The sequence below is a fragment of the Naumovozyma castellii genome, chromosome 7, assembly GCF_000237345.1.
Source record: "Naumovozyma castellii chromosome 7, complete genome".
Lineage (NCBI taxonomy): Eukaryota > Fungi > Ascomycota > Saccharomycetes > Saccharomycetales > Saccharomycetaceae > Naumovozyma > Naumovozyma castellii.
Window position 1 is genome coordinate 234,302 of NC_016497.1, and position 23,952 is coordinate 258,253.

General features: G+C 36.9%; 12 protein-coding genes across 12 annotated transcripts; 5 read left to right on the forward strand and 7 right to left on the reverse strand.

The window, feature by feature from the left end:
* Positions 1–168: 168 nt before the first annotated feature.
* On the forward strand, positions 169–2,724 carry BNI4 (Bni4p; the record flags this gene model as incomplete). The annotated part of the gene is made up of 1 exon (XM_003677323.1): positions 169–2,724. One exon carries the CDS (start codon positions 169–171, stop codon positions 2,722–2,724), a length of 2,556 nt encoding a protein of 851 aa, XP_003677371.1.
* A 415-nt stretch (positions 2,725–3,139) lies between these two features.
* On the forward strand, positions 3,140–3,946 carry CSL4 (exosome non-catalytic core subunit CSL4; the record flags this gene model as incomplete). The annotated part of the gene is made up of 1 exon (XM_003677324.1): positions 3,140–3,946. One exon carries the CDS (start codon positions 3,140–3,142, stop codon positions 3,944–3,946), a length of 807 nt encoding a protein of 268 aa, XP_003677372.1.
* Positions 3,947–4,028: 82 nt separating this feature from the next.
* On the reverse strand, positions 4,029–5,078 carry PDR16 (phosphatidylinositol transporter; the record flags this gene model as incomplete). The annotated part of the gene is made up of 1 exon (XM_003677325.1): positions 4,029–5,078. One exon carries the CDS (start codon positions 5,076–5,078, stop codon positions 4,029–4,031), a length of 1,050 nt encoding a protein of 349 aa, XP_003677373.1.
* A 424-nt stretch (positions 5,079–5,502) lies between these two features.
* On the reverse strand, positions 5,503–6,534 carry ELA1 (elongin A; the record flags this gene model as incomplete). Its single annotated transcript, XM_003677326.1, has 1 exon — positions 5,503–6,534. The coding sequence occupies one exon, from the start codon at positions 6,532–6,534 to the stop codon at positions 5,503–5,505; it is 1,032 nt and encodes a 343-aa protein (XP_003677374.1).
* A 382-nt stretch (positions 6,535–6,916) lies between these two features.
* Positions 6,917–7,990, reverse strand: URE2 (glutathione peroxidase; the record flags this gene model as incomplete). Its single annotated transcript, XM_003677327.1, has 1 exon — positions 6,917–7,990. One exon carries the CDS (start codon positions 7,988–7,990, stop codon positions 6,917–6,919), a length of 1,074 nt encoding a protein of 357 aa, XP_003677375.1.
* A 346-nt stretch (positions 7,991–8,336) lies between these two features.
* JJJ1 (Jjj1p) lies at positions 8,337–10,187 on the reverse strand (the record flags this gene model as incomplete). The annotated part of the gene is made up of 1 exon (XM_003677328.1): positions 8,337–10,187. The coding sequence occupies one exon, from the start codon at positions 10,185–10,187 to the stop codon at positions 8,337–8,339; it is 1,851 nt and encodes a 616-aa protein (XP_003677376.1).
* Positions 10,188–10,357: 170 nt separating this feature from the next.
* Positions 10,358–11,821, reverse strand: CNM67 (Cnm67p; the record flags this gene model as incomplete). Its single annotated transcript, XM_003677329.1, has 1 exon — positions 10,358–11,821. One exon carries the CDS (start codon positions 11,819–11,821, stop codon positions 10,358–10,360), a length of 1,464 nt encoding a protein of 487 aa, XP_003677377.1.
* A 222-nt stretch (positions 11,822–12,043) lies between these two features.
* Positions 12,044–14,356, reverse strand: SQS1 (Sqs1p; the record flags this gene model as incomplete). Its single annotated transcript, XM_003677330.1, has 1 exon — positions 12,044–14,356. One exon carries the CDS (start codon positions 14,354–14,356, stop codon positions 12,044–12,046), a length of 2,313 nt encoding a protein of 770 aa, XP_003677378.1.
* A 207-nt stretch (positions 14,357–14,563) lies between these two features.
* ATG4 (cysteine protease ATG4) lies at positions 14,564–16,051 on the forward strand (the record flags this gene model as incomplete). The annotated part of the gene is made up of 1 exon (XM_003677331.1): positions 14,564–16,051. One exon carries the CDS (start codon positions 14,564–14,566, stop codon positions 16,049–16,051), a length of 1,488 nt encoding a protein of 495 aa, XP_003677379.1.
* Positions 16,052–16,263: 212 nt separating this feature from the next.
* SSU72 (RNA polymerase II subunit A C-terminal domain phosphatase) lies at positions 16,264–16,890 on the forward strand (the record flags this gene model as incomplete). The annotated part of the gene is made up of 1 exon (XM_003677332.1): positions 16,264–16,890. One exon carries the CDS (start codon positions 16,264–16,266, stop codon positions 16,888–16,890), a length of 627 nt encoding a protein of 208 aa, XP_003677380.1.
* Positions 16,891–19,244: 2,354 nt separating this feature from the next.
* NCAS0G01410 (uncharacterized protein) lies at positions 19,245–20,780 on the forward strand (the record flags this gene model as incomplete). Its single annotated transcript, XM_003677333.1, has 1 exon — positions 19,245–20,780. One exon carries the CDS (start codon positions 19,245–19,247, stop codon positions 20,778–20,780), a length of 1,536 nt encoding a protein of 511 aa, XP_003677381.1.
* Positions 20,781–20,979: 199 nt separating this feature from the next.
* Positions 20,980–23,571, reverse strand: POP1 (ribonuclease P/MRP protein subunit POP1; the record flags this gene model as incomplete). The annotated part of the gene is made up of 1 exon (XM_003677334.1): positions 20,980–23,571. The coding sequence occupies one exon, from the start codon at positions 23,569–23,571 to the stop codon at positions 20,980–20,982; it is 2,592 nt and encodes an 863-aa protein (XP_003677382.1).
* Between the last annotated feature and the right edge of the window lie 381 nt (positions 23,572–23,952).

A 23,952-nucleotide genomic window follows, 5' to 3' on the forward strand; every position in this document is an offset into this window, starting at 1 on the left:
CTGAATTTCAGTTCCACAGATTATGTTGCTGCGATAGTGGCCTATGGTGACACTGAACAACTACTCAACAAGGGAAGGGCAATATACCAGATCGTGAAGTGTTACAGCAGCTAACGTAATTACAAGAGTTCTACCATAAATTAAAAACCCAAACTTAACCACAAATATATGTCGAGAAACACAGAAGATTACGATCCATCGGATCTACTGAACTCCACGTTCTATTCCTCGACATCCATCAACACTCTCGATCATGCAAAGACGTTCAGAAACTCGCTAATATTCAAAGAAATGTCAGAACAAAGCTTGGATGCTTCCCTTAGATCTGACGAATCACCTAAGAAAAGATATAATGGTTACTTACCTACTACGACAAAAGTCAAAGGTGAAATTGAAACTGTTAATATGACTACATCCCCATCGTTGAGTGCTCTTGCAGATATGCTAAATGAAAAGTCTAAAACTGCTGATCAAAAAATGAAAGTTGTTCAAAATATTGAATCGTCCATTTTAGAGGAAGAAGAGGAGGAAGAGGAAGAAGAAGAGGAAGAGGAATACCAACACTATGATGACGGCGGAAACGACAACTCAGACTACCAAGATCATAAGATAACTAATGCAGTAACATCATCACCAAACCTAATTGATATGGATGATTCTAATGATAGACCCTTTACGATGCCTCTATCCAATTCAAATTCATTTGTTGCTGAGCAACCTGATTTCTTAACGACTCCAAAACAGAAACCTGCCCCAATATCCCGTATCGATAAGTCACAAATATATGAAACTATCCCCGAGGGCTTAGAAAGCCCAGAGCTTCCGTCTCCAGTAGAGCAACCTAATCTCGTACATAATAGTAGCATGATGGAGCCAGAGCATATTGAAATAGAATCGAAAACTAATACTCATGCAACCGTATCATCATCGAATAGTTCCGATATCCAATTATCTGAAAGTAGAAAGACAAATTCCACTGAGACAAGTCATTCTAAACATAAAGACAAAAGAATTACCAGAATTGTATCATCTGATTCCAAAAAGGACACATCCTCTACGAAACAGAAGAAGAGGAGAAGTATTTTCTCTTTTTTAAAGAAAAAAACACCTAAACCAAAAGAACAAATCGAGATACCTACTCCTCCAGCGAAAAAGAAACCAATAAATACCTATACCTCTCCACCAATGGCCACTACCGAGAAGTTAACTCAAAAATCTCAAAGTAGCACGAGTATATTCAATTCCCTGCGTAAGCAAAGGCAAGAGTCACTAGGCCCAGATTCTAACCCAAAGAGCCATAATCAAAGCAAAACTCTTCCAAAGACAAGAAGACATACAGTATCTACAAATACAGCTCTAGATACTCCGGAAATTTTGTTATCTGCTCCAGATATAACGTATACCACACCCACAAATAATAAGATAATGAAAAGGAATCCAACTCCACTAACACTAGATCGTGCCCTAACTAATTCACTGATACAATCGCCTTCCCCCCAAAAAAATGATTCCGATACCGCATCACCTATTGATATTATTAGACCAACAAAATATGATTCTGGTGAAGTCCTCTTCCCTAAGTCGTTGGATGATCAAGAAGTGGATTCCATCGTCTCAATTGAACGCACACGCTCTACCAAGAGAAGCTCTATAACGTCAAATAGAAGATCGTTAACTGATAATTTATCTATCAAGGCCCAAAATGAAGGGATGTTTATTACGGAGGCATCATCTGTTGTACTATCTACTCCAGATCTAACAAAATCTCCAGCTAGTAGCATCTTAAGGAATGGGAAATTTGGAGATCTTAATGAAGTTTATACGAATGATGAGTCATTTATAGATAAGAATCACGAGTTTAATAGCTCGACTCAAAATGAATTCTCTCTGGGGTCCATAGAGGAAAGGCTAAATGAAATGACCATGGATCATGACATGGATATTGCGGAAGCACCACAGCATGTATTGGAGAGGAAACTCACCAATGATGACTCGAATTTCTTCGAAGAAGACCAAGAACTTATGTCTGATATTATGGAATTTGCTAATATTATTAATTTTGGTGACGAAGTAAACTTCGATGACCTAGATCATGATCCATCAAGTCCCCCATATAGAACTTTTAACCCAGCCGTAATTAATTCATTTGATCCTTCTAAGACAATCCAAGAGGGAACTAAGTCGATTCAACTTGATACGAACACGACTAATAATTTTGTTTCTAATTCTGGTCTAGGTATTACTCAGGAAGAGTATGACTTAGATGATGTTATAGAAGAGGTGAGTACAAATAATGAAGAGGAAGTGGAGATTGAAGGTGATTTTGATAATGAAGATTTTAATGCGTACAATGAAGAATTACAAGAAACTCCGAAGGTGAATGCATTTTTACCTGAGTTCCAAATGAATAGACCTGTCTCCATGTCATTTAGAGGATTGAAAGGCCCATCATTTAACTCGACTACTGCAAATTCATTAATAAATACAGAACTGATGGCCACTACCACCTCTGATGAACTTGAAACAAAGTGCAAAATACATTTCTCATCAAGTATTCTGCTCTATGAGACGTATGGTGAATTCGAATATGACAGACACCCAGAATTGGCTACCTGTAATCAATTGACACCTCAGTTAGCACAAATGATCAAAGTGGAATTGAATGATTTAAAGAGCACAATGGATATTCATGAGGACTCTAGATGCTACACTCATTTCTATTAGATCCACAATAGACACTTAAAAGATTATGAAATGCCCATATATTTATATAATTATTCCAGAAATTCCACTATTTAATGATTTTATTAGCATTATAATTATTCCCATAATCAGAGTAAAGTTTCCAAATATTTGTTACTGCATTCACTTGCATCTGATACATATCTTAGTATTAATTGTACTTGATATTTCTTAATTGAGTGATCTCTGAAAAAATTTAGCGATGCGGGAAATGAAATTTTTAGATATAAAGTGAAGATGGAGTGAAATACCTAAAGACTTACAAAATACAGTCTAGCAGTAGCGTTGAAGACCCTCAGTGTACCAATAGCAATAATGAATAGTAATTTCCCAGAGACAGTTTTTCCTGGGCAATTAATTTGTCCCGAGTACGACACTGAACGTCAGAACGACGTTGATGTTGTCTAACAGATACATTTGCGGCCATGGTACTAAGCTTTTAGATTACAAATACAACGGAATGTCCATAAAGGCTTTAACAGCCACGCTTCTAGGAGACGTTTCTGTTGAGGAGGTTAAGGAGGGGACGCAGGATGACGAATCTGAAAGCAATGGAGAAGAAACTGAAAAAGACAAAGAGATAGATAACGATTCAAATAATGAAGAAACTCCAACTGATTCTAAGATTGATAGAATTGTCAAGACAGTAAAAGTCTCTGTCATACAGGAAACAAAGTCCTCAAAGAAAAGCTTAGTGGATGATAATTTTGCCAACAATCTTCCGAAGGAAGGTGATATTGTTCTCACGAGAGTTACTCGTATATCTTTACAAAGGGCTAACGTTGAGATTTTGGCCGTTGAAAATGCAAATGTCCCAGTGGATAGTGGTGTTGGTAGTAATGGGTCAGGTATAGTGGCAGCAGGTGGTGGTTCAGGTGCCGCCACCTTCTCAGTGTCACAAGTTTCTTCAGATCTTGGTGAAACATTTAGAGGTTTAATCAGATCACAAGATGTGAGGGCCACTGAAAGAGATAGAGTGAAAATCATGGACTGTTTTAAGCCGGGAGATATTGTCAGGGCTCAAGTGTTGTCTCTAGGTGATGGTACAAATTACTATTTAACTACAGCAAGAAACGATTTGGGTGTGGTATTTGCCAGAGCTGCCAATGGTGCAGGTGGATTAATGTATGCTACAGATTGGCAAACAATGACTGTACCATCTACTGGGCTTACCGAGAAACGTAAATGTGCCAAACCATTATAGTTGTATTAATATAATTAAAAGGAAAAAAAATGCATGTATACATATAATTATTCGTTATAATAACTCTATAAATTTATCTTACTCATTTGTGAGTTTTTCTGACTGGATATACCAATTCTTCATGTGAACCTCTCAAATCGTACTCACTTAAACCAATCTTCCCACCAAATTTTTGAAATCTTTGTACGTAATGTTCTCTATGTGCCTTTGATATTTTTATTAAAGCTGGCCAATACACATCATGTTTATACTTGAAATCGAGACGACCACCATATAAAGCATCCAATTCTTCTTGTGGGACATATTTACCAAACGGTTCATCAAATACTAATTTTTCTCTAGTCAATGGGTCAATGAAGGGGTGGATCAATTTTAGGAAAGTCCAGGCTAACCATGGAATATTTGTCAGTAGCGCTTTCCCCAGTCTTTCTGGATAATGTGTTTGTAAGATATGCAATACTTCCTTTCCGACACCTAATGGTGGAATTTTACTTGTTTCTGCCTTTGGGACATCAGAATATTTTTCAAAATCAATTAAAAGTGCTAATGAATCTTGTCCTCTGGGCATAAAATCAATTACTCTTTCCAGCATGAAGACTAAATGTTTTACTTGTCTATGGGAAGTTGCCGTATTCTGTCTTCCCGGTTTCAAATATAGAATAGGTCTTGCATCATTTTCGTAACCTAATACCACTTGTTTACCTGTTTCATTTTCAATTGCGACAGAATCAGCAGTCAATGAATCACCATTTTCTTCTCCAAAATTGCTGATACCGAATTCTCTTCTCCAAGCTAAAGTGAGCTTAATTCTATCTATGCAATCAGCGACCACCCATTTTGTAGCTCTTAAGTAACGAATGAAACATTCTCTTGTGAGCCAAGCCTTTTCGAATTCGTTCAATGGGGCTAGTGAGTCAGGCGGGTTATTCTTCTCTTTCAATGGTATTTCCAAATCAGGATCCTGGAAATGCGTGGCTACTTCATCATACATGGCCCATTCTGCCTCTGTCAATTTCTTCTCCTTGGGGGGCGATATTGTGGATGGGAGTTCAGGGATTGGCTTATCGATCTTGATCAATTTGTCGGTGGGGACGACGTCCTCTTCATTCTTCTTTGTAAATCTCTTGAACATGCTTGACTCTTATCCTTCGTCGATGAAATTTCTTTTCCTTATACCTGTACAGAACAAGTCTTGACTAATTGAATGCGTCTTTGTATTTACGTAGTGCTATGCTAAATATTGTCTATATAGATGAATGGGTGAATGGATCAGAATGTTGAAGATATTCAGGTGCGAAAAGAGATCTAACAAATCCATCATCGGATGCTTACGGACCGATAACACCAACCGTGACTTGAACAAACGAGAAACTATCTGACTCTACAGCGTCTTTAATTAAACTCAGGGTCCTACACTTGTTCCTCTTATTCAATTGCAGTCTACTTAGTGCAGTACATACGAGGTGTTGATTTAGCACTAGTAAGTATTACTAGTGGCAATACTTCCACGGATGCTCGTATAGCATCGTCCCTACACGTGACACTTCCGCGGATGATCAATGAGTATCTGTCTTCTTCATTTGAATGTAGTCGTTCAACGACTTCTTCTTCTTGCTGGTGCTGGATAATTGGGTCATAGAGGGTGGTGGTGGTGACAATGATGATGATGATAATGATGATGGGTCGGGTCGGGGTCCTCTTGTGGATGCTTTTCGTAGGGGCTTCTTCTTTGTTAGGAAGATGCTTGTACTCTCGACCCGTCGTTTCTTGACAGGTGACACTTGACGAGTCTTCGTTTCTACTGGAGGCTTTATGGGAGGCTCATCTTGTTGCATGGTTGTCGTATCCACAGGAGCAGGATTGGCAACCAATGGCACTGGCGCTGGCGCTGGCACTGGCGATCCACCACCAAAAGCCCTTCTTGTAATAGCTGGTCTTGACGGCTGCACTGTAGGTCGCTGTATTCTTGATGGTGCACCCCTCATGGCCTCATTGAACATTTTAGAATGATAATTCTTTCTAAATGCACTTTTGTTATGAACAAATGTCTTCACTCCTCTACCCTTTTGTAAATACACGGAATCCACACTAACCGTCTTATTCCGTTCTCTCTCATCCTTTATCTGTTGCATTTGTAATCTTAATTTCTCAGCTGTCTTTTGCTGCTTCCTCATCTCATCATTCTGATACTTGAAGTATAATATTCGATACGGTATTCTGAATTTCATTTTCTTTGGGTCCTTATTAACCAATGCCTTCAAATATATAGACACTAATTGACGTCGTTCATTTAACAGTATTTCATCAAATTTACGAATGAAATCAAGATATTGATTGTAAATGATCTCCTTCCTGGAAACATAGCTAACATGCACACTCGTCGGGAAATCCAACTTGAGAAATTTTAACCATATCTTATCATCCTCCAACACAAGAAACACATTCTTCTCCTCTAATCGTATCAATTGCTCTTTATTCATCTTATCAAGCACATCTTCGATTAATCGGAACGGCGTACAACCAATGTCTTCAATCGATGATAAATTCCTCATGAGAGTAATTTTCGATAACTCTTGTAAACTTTTCATATTCCACTCGTTTTCAAACCAAATGCATAGATTTGAGGATAAAATAAACTAGTAAATCGGGAGGTCTATTGAGGGCGGTAATTTGGTATTTGTGATACTCTGTTATTTTTTCTCTTTGCCTTAAGTATGTAACAATATGTCCTTTCAATTTGTTTAGTAGTTTTTCAACGTCGCATACAAATCTCAATACTAATAATGGAACACTTACGAATTTCAAGAAATACATACGGTCTACCTAACAGTAACATATAAAAAAAAATAGGGTTGTTCTTACGTATAGAGAGACTATGTACTATTCAATATATATTTTATTTTTTTGAAGAGGTGTTACTAGGCTACGGGTTTTCTTTCAGTTCTTATCACACAGCAATTATCTTCTCACCTATTCTCCACGTAGAGCCTTTACCACTGCAGGCCTTCTCATCATATGTTTGGTCCATTTGTAAACTTCAGGGAATTCTGTCTTAATATTTATTCCAATTCTATCTACGACATTATTCCAGGGTACAAATGCCAAATCTGCAATAGTCAATTTATCACCCACTAACCATACGGGATAATCAAAGAACCTACTCTGTGACATTGGTGTGGTACCTGAAGAATAAGCTGCTGCATTATCGGTATCCAATTCCATAACCATGGCCTCTCTTCTCTCAGCCAAAGCCATCTCCACTACTCCATAAACTCTTCTCACTTCATCCGTATATCTTTCAATGGCACTTGGAATCTTCTGCGAATGGAAATAACTGAAATGTAAAGCTTGTCCAATCATGGGTGCATGACCAGAAGTTTGGAAGAATAACCACGCATTAATTTGAGCTTGATCAGCCAAATCGTCAGACCAAAGCAATGGATCACCAGTTTCCTTATAATATTTATTTACTAAATGTAATAAGATCGCACCGGATTCCCATATGGAGAGATTATCCATACTATGATCGATTAAAGCGGGCACTCTGGCATTAGGATTCACAGATACAAATTCTGGTGCTCTATGTTCACCAAGATTAAAATCGAGAAAAATTGTATTGTATTGCAATCCTAATTCACTTAGAATAATGGCTACTTTAAACCCGTTTGGAGCTGATCTGTGAGAAAATAGAGTGTAGCCTTCCATGGGTTGATTTTGGAAGAATTTGGTAATTCTGGAGTATTCTATATCCCCGAATGGCGCATGCTGCTGTTGTTGCTGTTGCTGTTGTTGCTGCTGTTGTTGTTGCTGCTGCTGTTGCTGTTGCAATTGTTCTTGTCGATTACTTTCTGTATTAGAGTAGTTCTGTTCTAGAATATTGCTATCGCTATTATGTTGACTGTTATGATTACTATTTTCATTGGAGGAGACGTCAAAATTTATATTGCTTTGATCAGTAGTAGTATTACTATTATCTATATTCACTTGTTGTAGTGCATTTGAAAGATTAGAGATTTGATTCGTATGTCCATTTAAGTTATTCATATTATCGGAATTGCAATATCGTTCCGGTTTGTTTCTTATAGATTAGATAGATATATGGTAATTGGACCAGTATGCACAATAGTTTCCGAAGCCTGCGGTGGTGATATCTCGAAGTTATCTGTTGCTGAGACACTGAGATGGTCCCTCTTGCCCGTAACTGCTTATCGTCATCATCGATAGCAAGTTGCATTTCTATTTGACTATCTCAAAACAAATTTTCCTGTCTCATGCGGCGGTGTCCGGATGCTCCGACAGCTGATATCAATATTGACAGATATATATGCTAAATTCTATGTATATTGTGTGTTTGGTGAGATATATACGGTGTATGCTTAGCTGGGTGGGACTACTTCCTTTTATTCTTGGACTTTCTTACCTTGGATGGAGGTGCTGCGTGACCCGAGGCCTTGACATGTTTGAACAGTTTGTTCCGACTGTCAAAGAGTTGTCCACATGTACTACATATCTCACCATCTGTAGGTATCGGCGTGGGTTCAGGAGTTACTACTCCTGTATGATCTCTGGAGGATACTGTGGAACTTGATGGTTTGCCCTTCTTGTTGTTTCCTTTTCTTCCCTTCTTCTTTTTCTTGTTCCCAACACTCCAGTCATCATCACTGTCGCTGTCTTCAAATTTCTTCTCATTCAATGACGCCAAAATTTGAGTCAACTCATCAATTTGCTCCTCTTCTTCACTTTCTTCCTCTATTTTGGGTGGCTCGTTTTTAACCTTTCCCTCCTTGTTTTGTTTTTCTTCTGTTACGTCAGGACTTTCAACACTGGAAACATCATCAATTTCGACCTCAATTTCATCTTCTGTATCGGATCCAGAAGTTGCCTCGGCTAACTGTCTTTCAATCTCGGCTAATTCTTCGTTAAGTTTGTCTAAATCAAGATCTGCCACATTTATATTATCAGTCATCACTTTCTCCGCTAGTTCATCTTGTTCCTGCCCATTTACACTTTCGGCTGCTGAACTAAATTCATCCAAATCAGAAAGATTATCCAATCCGAACTCCATGTGCTCCTTTTTAATTTCTTTTTCAATTTCATTTAGTCGCCTTTTATGCAATTTCGTATTCACATGATTTTCATATTGCTTCTCAGATTTAAAATTTTTACTGCAAATGAAACATTCATATATTATAATTTCATCATCATTAATAGGTATCTTTGATGCAGTAAGCAAATCCTCCTCGGTAATTTCATCAGCACGAGCATATCGTTTTTCGATTTCATCCCAATCTTCATCCACTGCTTGCCAGCTTTGCAACTCGAAATCAGAGGGTTGTTCAACTTGATTTCCATTTGTTCTGTTCTTCTTCATAGCATCTAATTGCTGCCTTCTTAACTCATTCTTTAACTTTTTCTCTTCTTCCGCCTTCTTGGCTCCATCTTTCATCCTCTGATCAATTTTTTTAATGAATGTGGCAAATCTCTTCACTGTCTTATTATACTCGTTTCTTGCCTGTTGTCTCGCCTTTTCATTCCTTTTATTAATTTCTCTCTTTGTCCTTCTATCATATGTCCTAGAATATAAGTATTCATCCTTCCAACTAAAACTCTTCAAAGTATTGAATCCAGCCCATTTTTTATAAAAAAACTTCAAATACTCGTAACTCGTTTTAGAATACCCAAATGCAGGAAATAAATAACTTGAGTCATCCACATTGAATCCATGCTTATCACAAGCTTTCATATACCCACTTTCATTTATATCATTTTCAAAATACTCATCCTGATAAAAATCAAAATTCTTCATTCCAAGTCGTCTACCACAAATAATTTCGTCCATAGCCAATTTGGCAAATATCTTCCCGGCAATTTGGTATAATCCCGCAGGGGAATCGTTCAATTTTGTATATAAAGAAGAGTTGAAAAACATCAATAATTCATCTGTAGTGACACCAGTAACCATGGAATCCACTTCATTTTCATCATATCCTTCCTCTTGTGTGCCGATGGGTGCATCACTTAATATCTGTTCCTTGTGAGCATCATACCACGCTCTCTCCTGAGGGTCTGATAGTACCTCATATGCCGACCTGATAGTTGCAAATATTTCAGTGGCTTCATCCACATTGTCAGGGTTCTTGTCTGGATGGAACTGTAATGCCTTTTTCCTATATGCCTTTTTCAATTCCAGATCTGTGGCCGTCACATCAACGCCTAATAACTCATAATAACATGTCTTCATGGTGCTATTTTACGAGAGTTATCTCAACCGAAGTCTGAGAGTCTATTGATTGATAATACTTATTTCATATTGATACATATATAAGTTACAATTTGCCTTTCATAAAAGAAAATGCAATAATAGTTTCGATGGTATTTTTTTTTTCGGAGAGGCGATGAAAGGAATTTATTCTACGCTGGAGCGACATGATCTATTAAATTGTTCAAACACTTCTCAAGTGGATGGTTGATAGAGTTCATATCACCAGTTTTTGAAAATTGGGAATACGCAACGGCTGCCTTATTCACTAAATCAATGGGTTCTCCAAACACCATTCGGTGCAATTCATTAACAAACTTCCTCAGCAAAGGTTTCTCGTATTGTAGATAGACGGCCAATCGCTGAATCTTATCAGGAAGATCGGTGTATGACATTTGTAAGAAAATCATAATCCGCTTCACGGTATTTATTAAAGTGATTCTATCAACAGAATTTACCTGAGTAAGACTTAAGTACTTGGCAATATCTCCATTTACACCAAACCTAGTGAGCGTTTCCTTATCAAAAACCACCATATTTTCTTTATCCCCTTCCAAAAGCTCTAGTTCAGCAATACGCGTTTTCTTATCATCATTCTCCTCTTGTAGCCGTATCGTTTCTTCTTTTTCTGCAAATAAATCACTTTCTAGGACTTGTACCTGATCTCTTAAAGTAGAAAGCTCTTGAGAGAATTTATCTTCATTCTCCTTGTGAGTTGCTTTGATATAGGATAATTCTGTATCAAACGAGTTAGTTAGTTTTTTCTTTTCATCGACAAGTTCTGAAATGGTATTTGTGAATGTTTTCTTGTTTTCGAATAGTTCCTCTCTACACGTCTTCAAATCCTTTTTAAGATTTTCCAAAACCAACTTGTCGGTTGTTGAATAGAAACGTATAATTTCTGGATGTTTCTTCATCAGTAATTCATCTAAAGAGATTAGAGGCGCATTTTCATCCCCAAATAAATCAAGAATAATATCTCCCACTGTAATGTCAAATAATTTTACCTTCTGTAGTTCTCTAACCAGGATTTTGTGTTTGGTCTTAAATTCCCGTAGATTTTCAATTTCGAGGCCCAAGTTTTCCGACTGATGACTCTGTTGTCTTAGATCTTCCCTGACATTGTTCAATTCATTTTGTAGTTTCATTTTCTCTTCTCTTAATTGGTGTACAATTGATACTTCTTCTTGAAGCTTCTCCTTTCCATTATGCAATTCTTGGTTGGTCTTTTGAAGATCTTCAATTTCTTTGCGTAACTCAATCACAATATCCTTCTGTTGGGCCAATTGTTTACCTAACGATTCTAATCTTTCATTCGAACTTAAGTGGGAATTTCTCAATTCTTTCAATTTGGCAACTGAAGCACTGGGAGTGGACTGAATCATACCGGCATCTTCACCTTCATCAAGATCATCGTCACTTGGAAGTGTAGTATTTGACCTACCTTCTCTATTTCCCTCCAAAAACCTTTCATAATCATGAGTTTTCTTGATTTCCTCCAGTTCACGACCCATCTTCTTCCCAGCAAATCTGTTTGTCTCATTATGTCTGTGAACCTCTGAACATTCATTTTCTTTCATAAATTCCGCCATATCTGTTGGTCCAGTGGATGTCATTGGTCTATGGTATGCGGTGTGTAATGTCTTGTTGCTCTTGTATTACTGTCATAGGTCTTGTCAAGAAGTAAAATAGCCTGTTTACAATATACCAGAAACGATGGATCCACAAAGTTTTACGCGCCACAGCGCGAAATGCAAATTATAACAAAGAACAACAATGAATGGATATCTCTTATTAAACGATGTTAAACAATCACTTACCGTATATACTGATTAACGCTACTCTCTTGTCGTTGCCTCGTGCTTATGTCTCAGTCCTGACTTGTTCTTCTTTACACGAGCCATCAACGGTTCACTGATACCCTTGTTTCCGTGCGGACCAAGACCTTCACCTATGCTCCATCCAAGTTTCTCCAACAACTTTCTACCAATGTTCTCCTGTCCAATTTCTGGAGCATCCTTACCAACTAATTCACCCTCTTTAGTAGCAAACTTGCTTTTCACTCTCAACCTTTCTGTGCGAACGAACTCCTCTCTGGGTCGTTGAACATCTATTCTCATAAATACAGGGCGTTGCTTTAAAAGTTGACTTATCAGGTCGTAATTAGGCGTCTTCCATTTGGTCTTTCTTACCTTTTCAATTTGAATATGAGTGTGATTGGCCTTCCCCACCTTCGACGACTTCATGTAATAATGCTTAGCAAATTTACTTACAGTCTTATTCCCATGTGGATCTAAAGGTGGGAAAAATAATGACGATCTATTAGTATCGTTTAAAAATGAATCTAATTCATCCCTTATATTTTGAACATGCAATCCATAAGGATACTTTTTAAACAAATCCTTGGATTTTCTATTTTCTTCATCGATAAAGTCCTCCTTTGCTCTTCTTCTCTTAGCTTTGTTACTAAGACGTTTTTCCAACTTACTTTGTAAAGTGTTAATAGTTTCCAACTCTAATGATATTTGGTCTGATACTAATAGTTTTTTATTCTTTCCCTTCCCTTTAAACTCTAGGGATTTAGTTTCGTATTCTTGATGACGGTCTACGTTATGTTTCAACGTGAACGATATCAAGTCTTCCAACCCTTCGTCCATATCTGAAGTAATTTCCATTGCTGTCCCATCATTGAACACGTCTATGTCAATGTCACTATCTTGATAATCGAATGGTGATCTATTATAACCTTCTCCTTCAGAACTTGTATCTGAAAATGGGACATCAGAGTATCTGGGATCTACTGGCTCTTCTTTCGGTATTAAGGAGTCCTTGATATATTTTAAGTATGCATTCAATCGATGTTCAGGTAAACATAGTTCTTCTAAAATGAAGTCAGTAAATACCTCCTGTTCAATCCATCTGAAATTGTAATCCCCAAACAGCTTATAACACTTCACATAATAAGAATCAGAAGAATATCCTAGTCTAATATTACTAACCATTAGGTCATCCGTACTAATCACGTAATCGTCCTCCATGAATCCAAATGCGGGTTCATTGAGTTCGCTTGAATTTTTCGTTTCTGTTAAATGCAAGTCTTCAATCTGAGAAGATAGTTTCGGGCTTTCTTCTTTGCTAGGCCTAGGATGTAGTTTCTCTTCTTCATGGGATTCCTCCTCTTCATATTCAAAGTCAATATCATCATCAATATCGTCCTCAAAATCGGAGATTTCATCCTCAAAATCATCTGGAAAATCTTCGTCTTCTACTTCAGGTTGAATATTTTTCATTATGTTTTGTACATAACCATGAAATGGATGATACTTCCTCTCAGTTTGTTTGAGATGAACAGAACCATTTTCAACATCTTCTCCCAAATGTAATTCGGTCTTACCTATAATCAATGATGGATTAAACTCCAAAACAGTACCCACTTGACGTTTCGTGGACTTTGTATTCTCTTCAACATGAACTGTTGGGATCGTACTCTCAGTAGCTCCTTCATTATCTATGAAAAATAAATCCTCATCATTTAAGTTAAATAATGATTCATCTGATGAAACATTTATTTCTTTCTCTTTCTCTATAAGATTGATATCCTCCTTCTCATTAGTTGAACTGGCATTTAGCTCATCTGATGTTAGCTCTTCTGCCTCTTCTGTCTCTTTTTCAGCTATAAATGGAATATGTACTTTTTCAGTTAGCTCAACAGTTGTGGTAACCGATTCACGACGGTTCTTCTCAGCAAGTTTCAAAATTAGATCGTGGGCTGGATCATACACTTCCATTGATTTAACAAAGACCATCGGCCTCTTACGGAACCCGGACCTGCCTTCAATATCAGGGGTAACATCTCTATTATATCCCGGTCTCAACCCACCTACTCTCATAGATTGTTTATCGTTGTCTCTCTTGAAATAGTAATCTTCTACTGTGGCTGCAGAAATTACAGCTCTACCACGATTATAATAATCATTTGAAACATCGTCTAAATCACCTGCACCAACAGGTACTCCCGAATCATACCAGTCTTTATTACCTTGACTGTTATCTCTTGCCGTGGGACGACGGTGTTTAATCTTTCCATGCTTACTTTTCTTGATATTAGCACCCCCTCCATTCTTCTTATAATGTTTATGTCTCTTAGCCATTATTCTGATCCTTTGATCTCTGTCAGCCGTTTATTGTATTGTACTAAGGTCTTGTTCTATCATCTCCTTATATACAATAATAGTTTAACTATTTTTAAAATTTCAATAAAACCCATCGAACAAAATCAAAATCCACAAGCAATCAAATAATTTCGTTTTGCCAACAATCAAACACAAAACTTCAATTAGCATATTACTATACCGGGAATGGAGATATTCACTAGAGTTTCTTCACAATTACCCACAACTACACTTCCACTTAAAGAACCGCAAATGTCAGATAGAGTCGTCCTAGGGAAAAAGTATCCCCTTGAAGCACCTGCAACACCCGCTCACGAGTCATCATCTACTTCGTTCTTTACAAGTTTATTTTCTAGAAATACGATACGTGATCCGAATTATGTTGATAATATCACTAGTGGTGATCCATTTTTAAAGGATGTTGTGACGAGGTTACATTTTACATACAGAACCCGATTTAAGCCTATCATGAAATCGCCTGAGGGGCCATCACCATTAAATTTCAGTCTTGTTATCAGAGAGAACCCCATTGATGTTATTGAGAATGCTATAACTAATCCAGATTGCTTTAACACTGATATTGGATGGGGATGTATGATTAGGACGGGGCAAAGTTTATTAGGCAACACCTTACAAATCGTTAGACTTGGCAGAGATTTTCGATATGATCCCGAGAACAAAGATATTAGCGAAAATAGAATTATTGAATGGTTTATCGATGCTCCCGAAAAGCCATTCTCGTTACATCAGTTCATCACAGAAGGAATGGAATTATCTGGGAAGAATCCTGGTGAATGGTTCGGGCCTGCTGCTACGGCAAGAAGTATACAAAGTTTGATTAGAAAATTTCCTGACTGTGGTATTGCTGAGTGTCTTGTATCTGTTTCATCAGGTGATATCTATTCAGATGAAGTGAAGCAGGTGTTTGCAGATAATAAGAAGAATCTTCTTATACTATTAGGTGTTAAATTAGGACTGAACGCAGTTAATGAATGTTATTGGGATAGTATACGACACATCCTAAGCTCCAAGTATTCGGTTGGTATATCCGGTGGAAGACCATCCTCCTCATTATATTTCTTTGGTTATGAAGGTGATGAATTGCTTTATTTTGATCCTCATTCACCACAACCTTCATTAGAAGAAAACAATGTTTCATATAAGAGTTGCCATACGAATAAATATGGAAAACTTTTAATGAATGACATGGACCCATCGATGTTGTTGGGATTTCTTATAAGGGGCCAAGAGGATTGGGAAAATTTTAAAGAAGAAGTGGAAACTTCCAAGATTGTCAATGTATTTGAAGAAAGACCATGTGATCTCAACATTGATATGAATATAGAGAATAATGACTTTGATGTTACAAGTATGGATTCACAAGATTCTGTTAATAAATCTATTAATAACGATAGCGGTGGTGATACTGCCGCGACTTCTATTGAAAGAAATGATTATGTTGATGTCGGATCTATCTTACAGAGGTGGGGGAATGTATGTAACGTTAGTTCCCGGGATGAACAATTACAGGATATAAAATGTAAGAAACAAAAAATTGTAGTAATGGGGAATGCTACATATTTGACCAGCCATACTGCTTTAATTGATTTTGAAGTGGAACGGGTCCTTGTGGAACAAGACACAATTAGCATAGCAAATCCACCTGTCGGTTAGAAATTTTCTATCCTTTATAAACTAATGATTAAAAATAAATAATATTCCTTTTGTGATAAAATATAATATCTTACGTAATTCTGAATAATTTGAAAATCTGGAATTTTTCTAGAAAGAATATCAAAATTCTTTGATAAGTATATAAGGCAGATGGTTCACTGGCTTTATTAAGTAGAGACCTCATTCAAGTTCAAAGACACTAACAACCAATTATGGTAAAGTCAACTGAACGTAACACAGCTTTGAAATTTTGTACCGTTTGTGCATCGAACAATAACCGTTCTATGGAATCACATAAAGTCCTACAGGAGGCAGGATACGATGTTAGTTCATATGGTACTGGTTCAGCTGTGAGGCTCCCGGGGCTTTCCATTGATAAGCCCAATGTTTACGCATTTGGTACACCTTACAATGATATATATAATGATTTATTGTCGCAATCGGCAGAAAGATATAAGGCCAACGGATTATTGCAAATGTTGGACCGTAATAGGAGATTAAAGAAGGCACCTGAAAAGTGGCATACCAATTCCAAGACTTTTGATTTTGTTTTCACTTGTGAGGAGAGATGTTTCGATTCAGTTTGTGAAGATTTGATGAACCGTGGTGGTAATTTAAATAAGATGGTTCATGTCATTAATATTGATATTAAGGATGACAATGAAAATGCAAAGATTGGTGGGAAAGGTATATTGGAATTGGCAGATATGTTGGGTGCCAAAGTTAAGGAATGCGACGAGAGCTACATACCGTTTGAAGATTGTATAATGGACATACTTGCAATTTGGCAACAGGATCATCCAAACTTACCATTATTATATTCTCCGGCATTCTACTAAATTTTATACAGTTAGCTAATTGACACACCACGACATTTTTTATGTAATTAATAATAATAATAATAATTCATATCCTTAATAAAATTTCGTTTCATGTACATTAATAATCAGATCGTCTGATCTGCAGTAAAAATGGGAAGAATGAAATAAAATCGGATAATAAATCCTCAATCATTTAAAAGTGTCTTTAAAGTTCAATTAAGGAATCATTAAGATCTTCAATTGAATAAATTTAAAGAGGAATAAATCAAAAATTATAAGATCCACCCGTTCCTACCAAATCCAACTAGAATTTTCTCCAAAGAGATAATCCATTTAATGAGTGTTGAATATTGCTATCCAACGTTAAAAACGGAGGTGATAACTTCGAAAATGGTAATTCTTGATTGCTCAACCTTCATGAATTAACAGAATCAACAACCAAAAAAAACATTATACAATTCTATCGTCCGTTCAAAACATTCTCAATAAACAGAATTTCTTCTGTGTTGGATCCAGCTTCCCTAGCACCGATTTGTACTCGGTACCATACTTCTCCAGGCAGAAGGAAAAAAGGGCATCATCAAACAACAAGCCCAAATACATAGTACATGGACTGAAATCATCGAAGACACAGGGAAACGAAACGTCAGCAAGCACGCCTTTCGCAATCGTTTGTGTAATGGCGAAGAAGCTTACATCAATTAAAAAGTTTGGACCATAAAAGGTGCAAAAGACTTAAATGCTTAGCATTCCTCCAATTGAAAGCGCATACTCGGTCAGTAGGACTACTTGATCTCCTCTGACATCTTAAGGTAAGTATGAGGTTTTAAAAGTAAAACAATCAAGAAAATATATGACAGGTGCAATGAAGGGCAAGAGAGGTTGGAAAATAACAGATTCGTCTTCCTTTTATAGTTGAAAGAAAATTCCAACAAACTAATTGGATCGGCCGGGTTATCCTTTACCGTGCCCAATGACATAATGATGCCTGTTATGAAAGTGTCACATAATAAAATAAGAACTCAAGTCTCAAATTAGGACTTATATTAAGCTCAGGCAGGTACCAATTACCATAAGATAGGTAGTGTTTTGCAATCGGGTATAAAGGTTAACTTGTGGAAGTACTAAATTGGGAGTCAAATTAGTCAAGAAGACACAACTAAACTGAATTAAATATTGGAAACAAATTTGAAAGGGCAAAAAAGAATATTTTGTTTTACCTAAAGGAGTGTAACGGAAATGATAGGTCTTTAAAACGCCAGATGATACAGTTACATTTTTAAAACTCTAACGAAGTGCAATGTCACTAATTTTTAAATTCACATTCAAGGTAATGGTGTTACTGAAAGAATACCTGGTTGACTCAAGGATGTCCAGCAAACAATCCCATCAGTCCACATAAGAAAAAAATGGTTTAAGGTATAATTGGATAAGTGGTGAATTCATTTCTCAGAAGCCCATTGTCACCACCACTAATGAGTCCTATTGTAAATGTAATATAACTAAGATTGTTGTACCTGATTCCACTACCATTTCTGTTCAACGACCAACTAGTATAATAACAATGTGCAATCCGTTCCCTCCTTAAACACCTTTTTAGTTTATCAAATTTGTTTCAGTGAACACCGAAGTCACTTTCTTTTACACTACGTCTAGGACATACAGGAGGTTAGAACAACAACATGTATATTAATTATGTTTCCACCCCTCTGCCCAACAACCTTAGTCGTCGATAATGTGATAGTTTTTTATTGGTCTCATTTATGTTCAAGTAAAGCAAGTAGAGGAATATTCACTGTTGACAGTACATCATTTTTTACTGCAACGCAAAATTTTACGTTAACTACACACCTACCGTATTGATATGAAACGAATGTTTTCGTTTTAGTCACCACTTCCAACTCTGCTTCAACAGCATCATAGGTTGTAAACCCCCGATTATCACCTTTAAGGCAAGGATCGTCAACACGTAGCAGTCAGTGCCGACGCTAGTATATAAGTAAACACTAAATCGCGGAAGTAGATTAGTACCTGTACAATAAAGAACCATGTAAAGTTTAATTTGTCTCAATTCTATAGGCTGTTGGAATGAGATGTTATGCAAGATATATATTGTTTAGATTCTTCCTGGTGAATGTCAGAAATATGCAATAAATCGCGCTGCAGGATAAAAATGGCATTACTTCTTTGGGAATCAATGCTCTCACCTTAAATGTCAATGTAGGGGGGGAAAGGCTATGTAAATCCTCTGGCTCAAAAGTACTTAAAAGGATCTATGAAATGAAAGTCTCCCGTTATGGCTTATGTTAATATGTATTATCTTTACCTGAAACACATAGAGTCTCAATCTCTAATCTTTCATGTTTAACTAAATGTTTGATTACATGTTGATACATCGCAAGCTTCTGCTTCTTTTATTCATAGTTCAACTTGGGATATGCCTGAACTTTGACAGATCTGCTATATTTTCAGGTTCCCAAACAGTTGACGATGGGATCACGGTTGCTTCTGGAGTAGAGGCAGGTTTCGAAGCCTTTGAACTAGTGACTATCAATGGTGATATTAGCATTGCCGATAGTGGCCAACTTTGTGTAGGACAATATGGTGTCTCTGGAAATTCAATTGACATTACTTCAGGGACATTGATAAACAATGGTAACATGTTTTTGAGTGACTGGACTGATAATACTGTTTCCCTCACTGGTGAGAATTTTTACAATTACGGGACTTTCGGTATCAGTTCATCTGCAACCCATATTACCTTTTTATTTTCCACGAATTTAGTCAATGACGGCAACATGTTTATTTGGAACAATGATGCACATACTGAATTTGAAGGACCTGAATCAGGCGCCATTAATAATGGGGTAATTACGTTTGACCTATGTCCTCCACAGATACCATCGTTTCTTGGTTCAGGATGCATAAGACTTAAATATGCAGATTATATGTCTATTGATGTCTCTTCTCCATTCAATCAAACTTTAAATGTTATCAATCCATTTACTCCCAAGCTAAATTTTACTGGGTCACCGCTACCTAATAACAATATTGTACTTCGAGGTTTTGAAACAGATTATCCCTGGCAGTTCATTACGGATTATTATCCAGAAGCGACAGATGTAGAATTGTTTAGTTATACTTATAACAATATAACAGGGATACTAAATTACATGGCACCGGGCAGTACATATACCTTTGATATTGGAACTGGGTTCAACGAAAGTACAATTGATTTGGGAACACCAGGTATGATCCTGGTAGGACCACTTACTGTGAAACAAGAAGCTCCCACCAATTGCCCAGCCAACCCTTATGATAATACCAATGGAATTTTCCCTTGTGATGATTTTTTTCCAATACCATCAGCAACTACTAAAATTGCGCCATATTATCAAGATAGTATAACTGAGATTATTTCCTATTATTCTACAATAGCATCTGACAGGTTACCTACCACTGTGGCAATTACCACATATTATATTCCATCGATTAATGTTCCCCCTGTTTATACAACTACGTTTCGCTACGCAGCTACGACATTCACTGAAGTGATTTCGTATTACACAGCGCCTGGCACATACATGGGTTTAACAAATCTTCCATTTATAAGAACAACGAGTAGTAAACTAACTGTTTTTCCATCCCCATACGCCACAACACTCACAACAGACAGTATGACTGTCTCAGGAGTGGTTTCATTTTACATTAGTAGTGATATTTCCAAGTCATTTACAGCGTCCACCACTTCATTTTTCACTGAGACCAAAAATGTTACTACCACCGTTACTGAATATCCTATGGGGACAATTTACCCAACAAGCTGGTTCTCCAAGCTTATTAATGGGACTTCAACAACTACTTATTCTACGTCAATAGAGACATATGTCGTAAAAACACATTCCTGATTACTATGCTGGCAAAGCTATGATCGGAACTTAGTTTCGGCTAATTTTTTTTTGTTATTTTATGTAATAAATAACCTTAGCAAAATATGATTCATCTTTTACTTAAATTGTGAAGTTGTCCTTACCAAGAATGGCCCTAACAAGACCACCTTGAGAATAGTATACAGTTTTTTAGTCATTTATAAAGTAAATAGGCAGGCTACATAATAATCTGCTCCCAGTGGGCTAACCTGTAGATATTAGTTCCTACATTTCTTACCAAAATATATTTCTGCTCTAATGGCATTGTTGAGGCAATATGAGCATCGATGAATCCAGTGGCAAGACCATTTCCTTCTCCAAGGTGGTACGTTGCTGTGGTTACAAATCCAATCAGATCAATGACGGATGGCTTTGGGATGTTTTGCTCATGGTCTTTCTTACCATCTGCACGGTAAACACCGTTAGCAACTTGTAACCAGTAGCTTAAATCGGTATCAGGAATCCGATATATCCTTGCATTATCATGAGGGTGTCCTCTTTCTATAAAATTACAAGAAATAGCAACAATCGGAAGAGTAGTCTGTGTAATAATTAATGATGCTGATTCATTCTTAATTTCTGTCGCATGCAATGATGCACCAGGTGTTGGTAACGAAGAAGCCAGAGTAACAGGAAGCTCTTCAGTTGAGGAAGTTCCTGGTTCAATAGTTCTTACATCTTTGTACAACTCAATCACATCATTCAGTGTGTTAATTGCCCTCGAATTATCATTACTATCAAACTGTGTTGTCCTTCGAGAATCAATCAACTTCAATTCCTTTCCTTGAGAAGTTAGAAAGTCAATCCCATTTCTTAAAATTCGTAACAATTCCCAATCACAACTAAAATAATCTCCAATTTCACCAGAAAAAGCTGGTAATTCCAATGAATGAATACCATTGATTTTATCATAATTAACACGTTTACCTATTGGCTTCTTCAGCCACCTTGATTTAAGAGATTGCCTCTTGTATAAAGAATTTTCCATAAACCCAACATTGGTGAAAGGGTAATCATCTGGAAAATATAATTGACGTTGTTCATATTGAAGCTGTTGATATTGTCGTAACCCGAAATGGTAAACCCTTGGAACACGATTAATTTGATGCCAGAGAGGTAATAACCAAAACCACGGTAAAATAATAACCCAATCCTGTGTACGTGGCCTTTTGGCAATTAATAATGGGATCGATGGATCGGAGTCCTTATCATGCTGGATTTGTCTTTTTTGAGGTGTGGATATTAATAGTTTTTGACGCCTTGATGATAATTCTTTTAATGTATTTTGATTTTTATACGACATTTCTCGGCATTCAGGATCGCATAATTTCAATAATATGTTCCTAATTTCTTCTTGAGGGTAATCATTTTGCAATTTCAATATGGCATCCACAGAAATCTCTTTCTTGGAATTAATAGAGTGTATCCTTTTGGGTGCACTTAAATATCTTGGATCAATGGCGTCAAATGCAAATATGGCTTTTTGGGGTAGTACATTCTCATCTGTTAAGTTCGAAATAAGCTTGAATTGTTCGAAAGAGGCACTAGGTGTGACACTTCTTAAGGCACTGGACAATGCGGTCAAAGATTTTGCACCTTTGATAGTGATGCTTGCCAAAGCATAACGACAATCATGTAGTAACAGTTCTTTATCACTTGTTGCGATTTCATTAAATATGCTAACATAAATAGAAGGATGTACCCTCAGAAGGATAGTGCCTTCATTCACCCAAAACAGATCGCCCGGTCCCCATATATTGGTCGAGTCTTTAATAGAGTAGAACAATCCTTGAAACCACGTTTGCGACTGCCTATATTTCCTCAAGATGGCACGTTTATTTGTTAACCTAGAAACTAGGGATTGTAAAATTGTATGTTCTTCGCTAGTGTCTTTGATGATCATGGTACCCATAAAACTAGAATCCATGCATAAAGCCCCATCGGAAGTTGCAGAATAAGAAGCGATTCTATGAGTCATCTTGAAACATTTTTGTGTGGGCGACCAAGGTAGCTGACATCCCCATCTTTTAATCATATGAGATCTCTTCGCATTCCAAATATGAGTAGGTAGCCAAGTAAAAAATCTTTGTCTTTTGAAATATTTGATGCGACCTTTCGGTATAGGAGCCAATTTTGAAATTCCTGTATTATCATAACTACCCATTTTATTATTGTTGAATTTGACATTTGATGATGAGAACGATTTTGCTTCCTTGATTTGTTTCTGTAAAGTCTTAATCTTTTGTCTTAAATTACAATTAGAAGCAGTCGCATTTTCTGGCAATGCAAGTTTTAAAGATGTTGATTTACCAGCTAGTCTTAGAAGTTTAACTGACATCTTCATCTTGTATAATTGTGAGGCGGTTAATCCATGGATTTTATTTTTCTTAATACGTTCTTTAGCCACCACTTGTTGATCACTCTTCATCATCTCTCTTAGTGCTCTATTCCTCATTCTCTTTGGAATCCTACGAACATTATGTGACGCGGTTCTACGACGTAATTTTCTGGGTAAAGATTGAAACACCCTAGTAGAGCTTGACGCCTTGGATTTAATCATGGCGATTTGCAATTGTTCAATCTCGAATTTTCTAGAATGGACAAATTGGTCTACTCTTAGCATTCCACCAGATTCAGAGAGATCATCTGATTTCCCAGAGGCAGAAGAAAGTGCCTCTGTTCTTATGGTTCTTGCATTTCTCACCTTTTGACGCTTGAAGAGTTGGTTTTTGTTCAATTGCTTCTTACCGCCTGATTTGGATCCACTCATTGACACTCCACCCTCACTATATCTCACTAATTGGTTGTCCTGAACACACTCACTTGATCAGTTTCTTTGATGAGCAGAAAATTTCAGTTGGAACATTTTCAAGAAAAGTACACAGCCGTTGAAAACGATAAACCTCTTTGAAAGAAGTCAGAAAATTCCATTCCAAGTTTAATTAACTAATCAAACAACATCATGATCACTCATCCATCCATCTATCAACTAATCCGCGTTCTTTGTCACGTATATAAACAATATCATATTCCCATCATTTACTCATTCCAATCAACTCTTGATCCAATTTCACGAAATCTTAAAGTAAAATACAAAATTACAAAAAGTAAAATCTAAAAATCAAAACTTAAACACTTCTTATCTCTTATC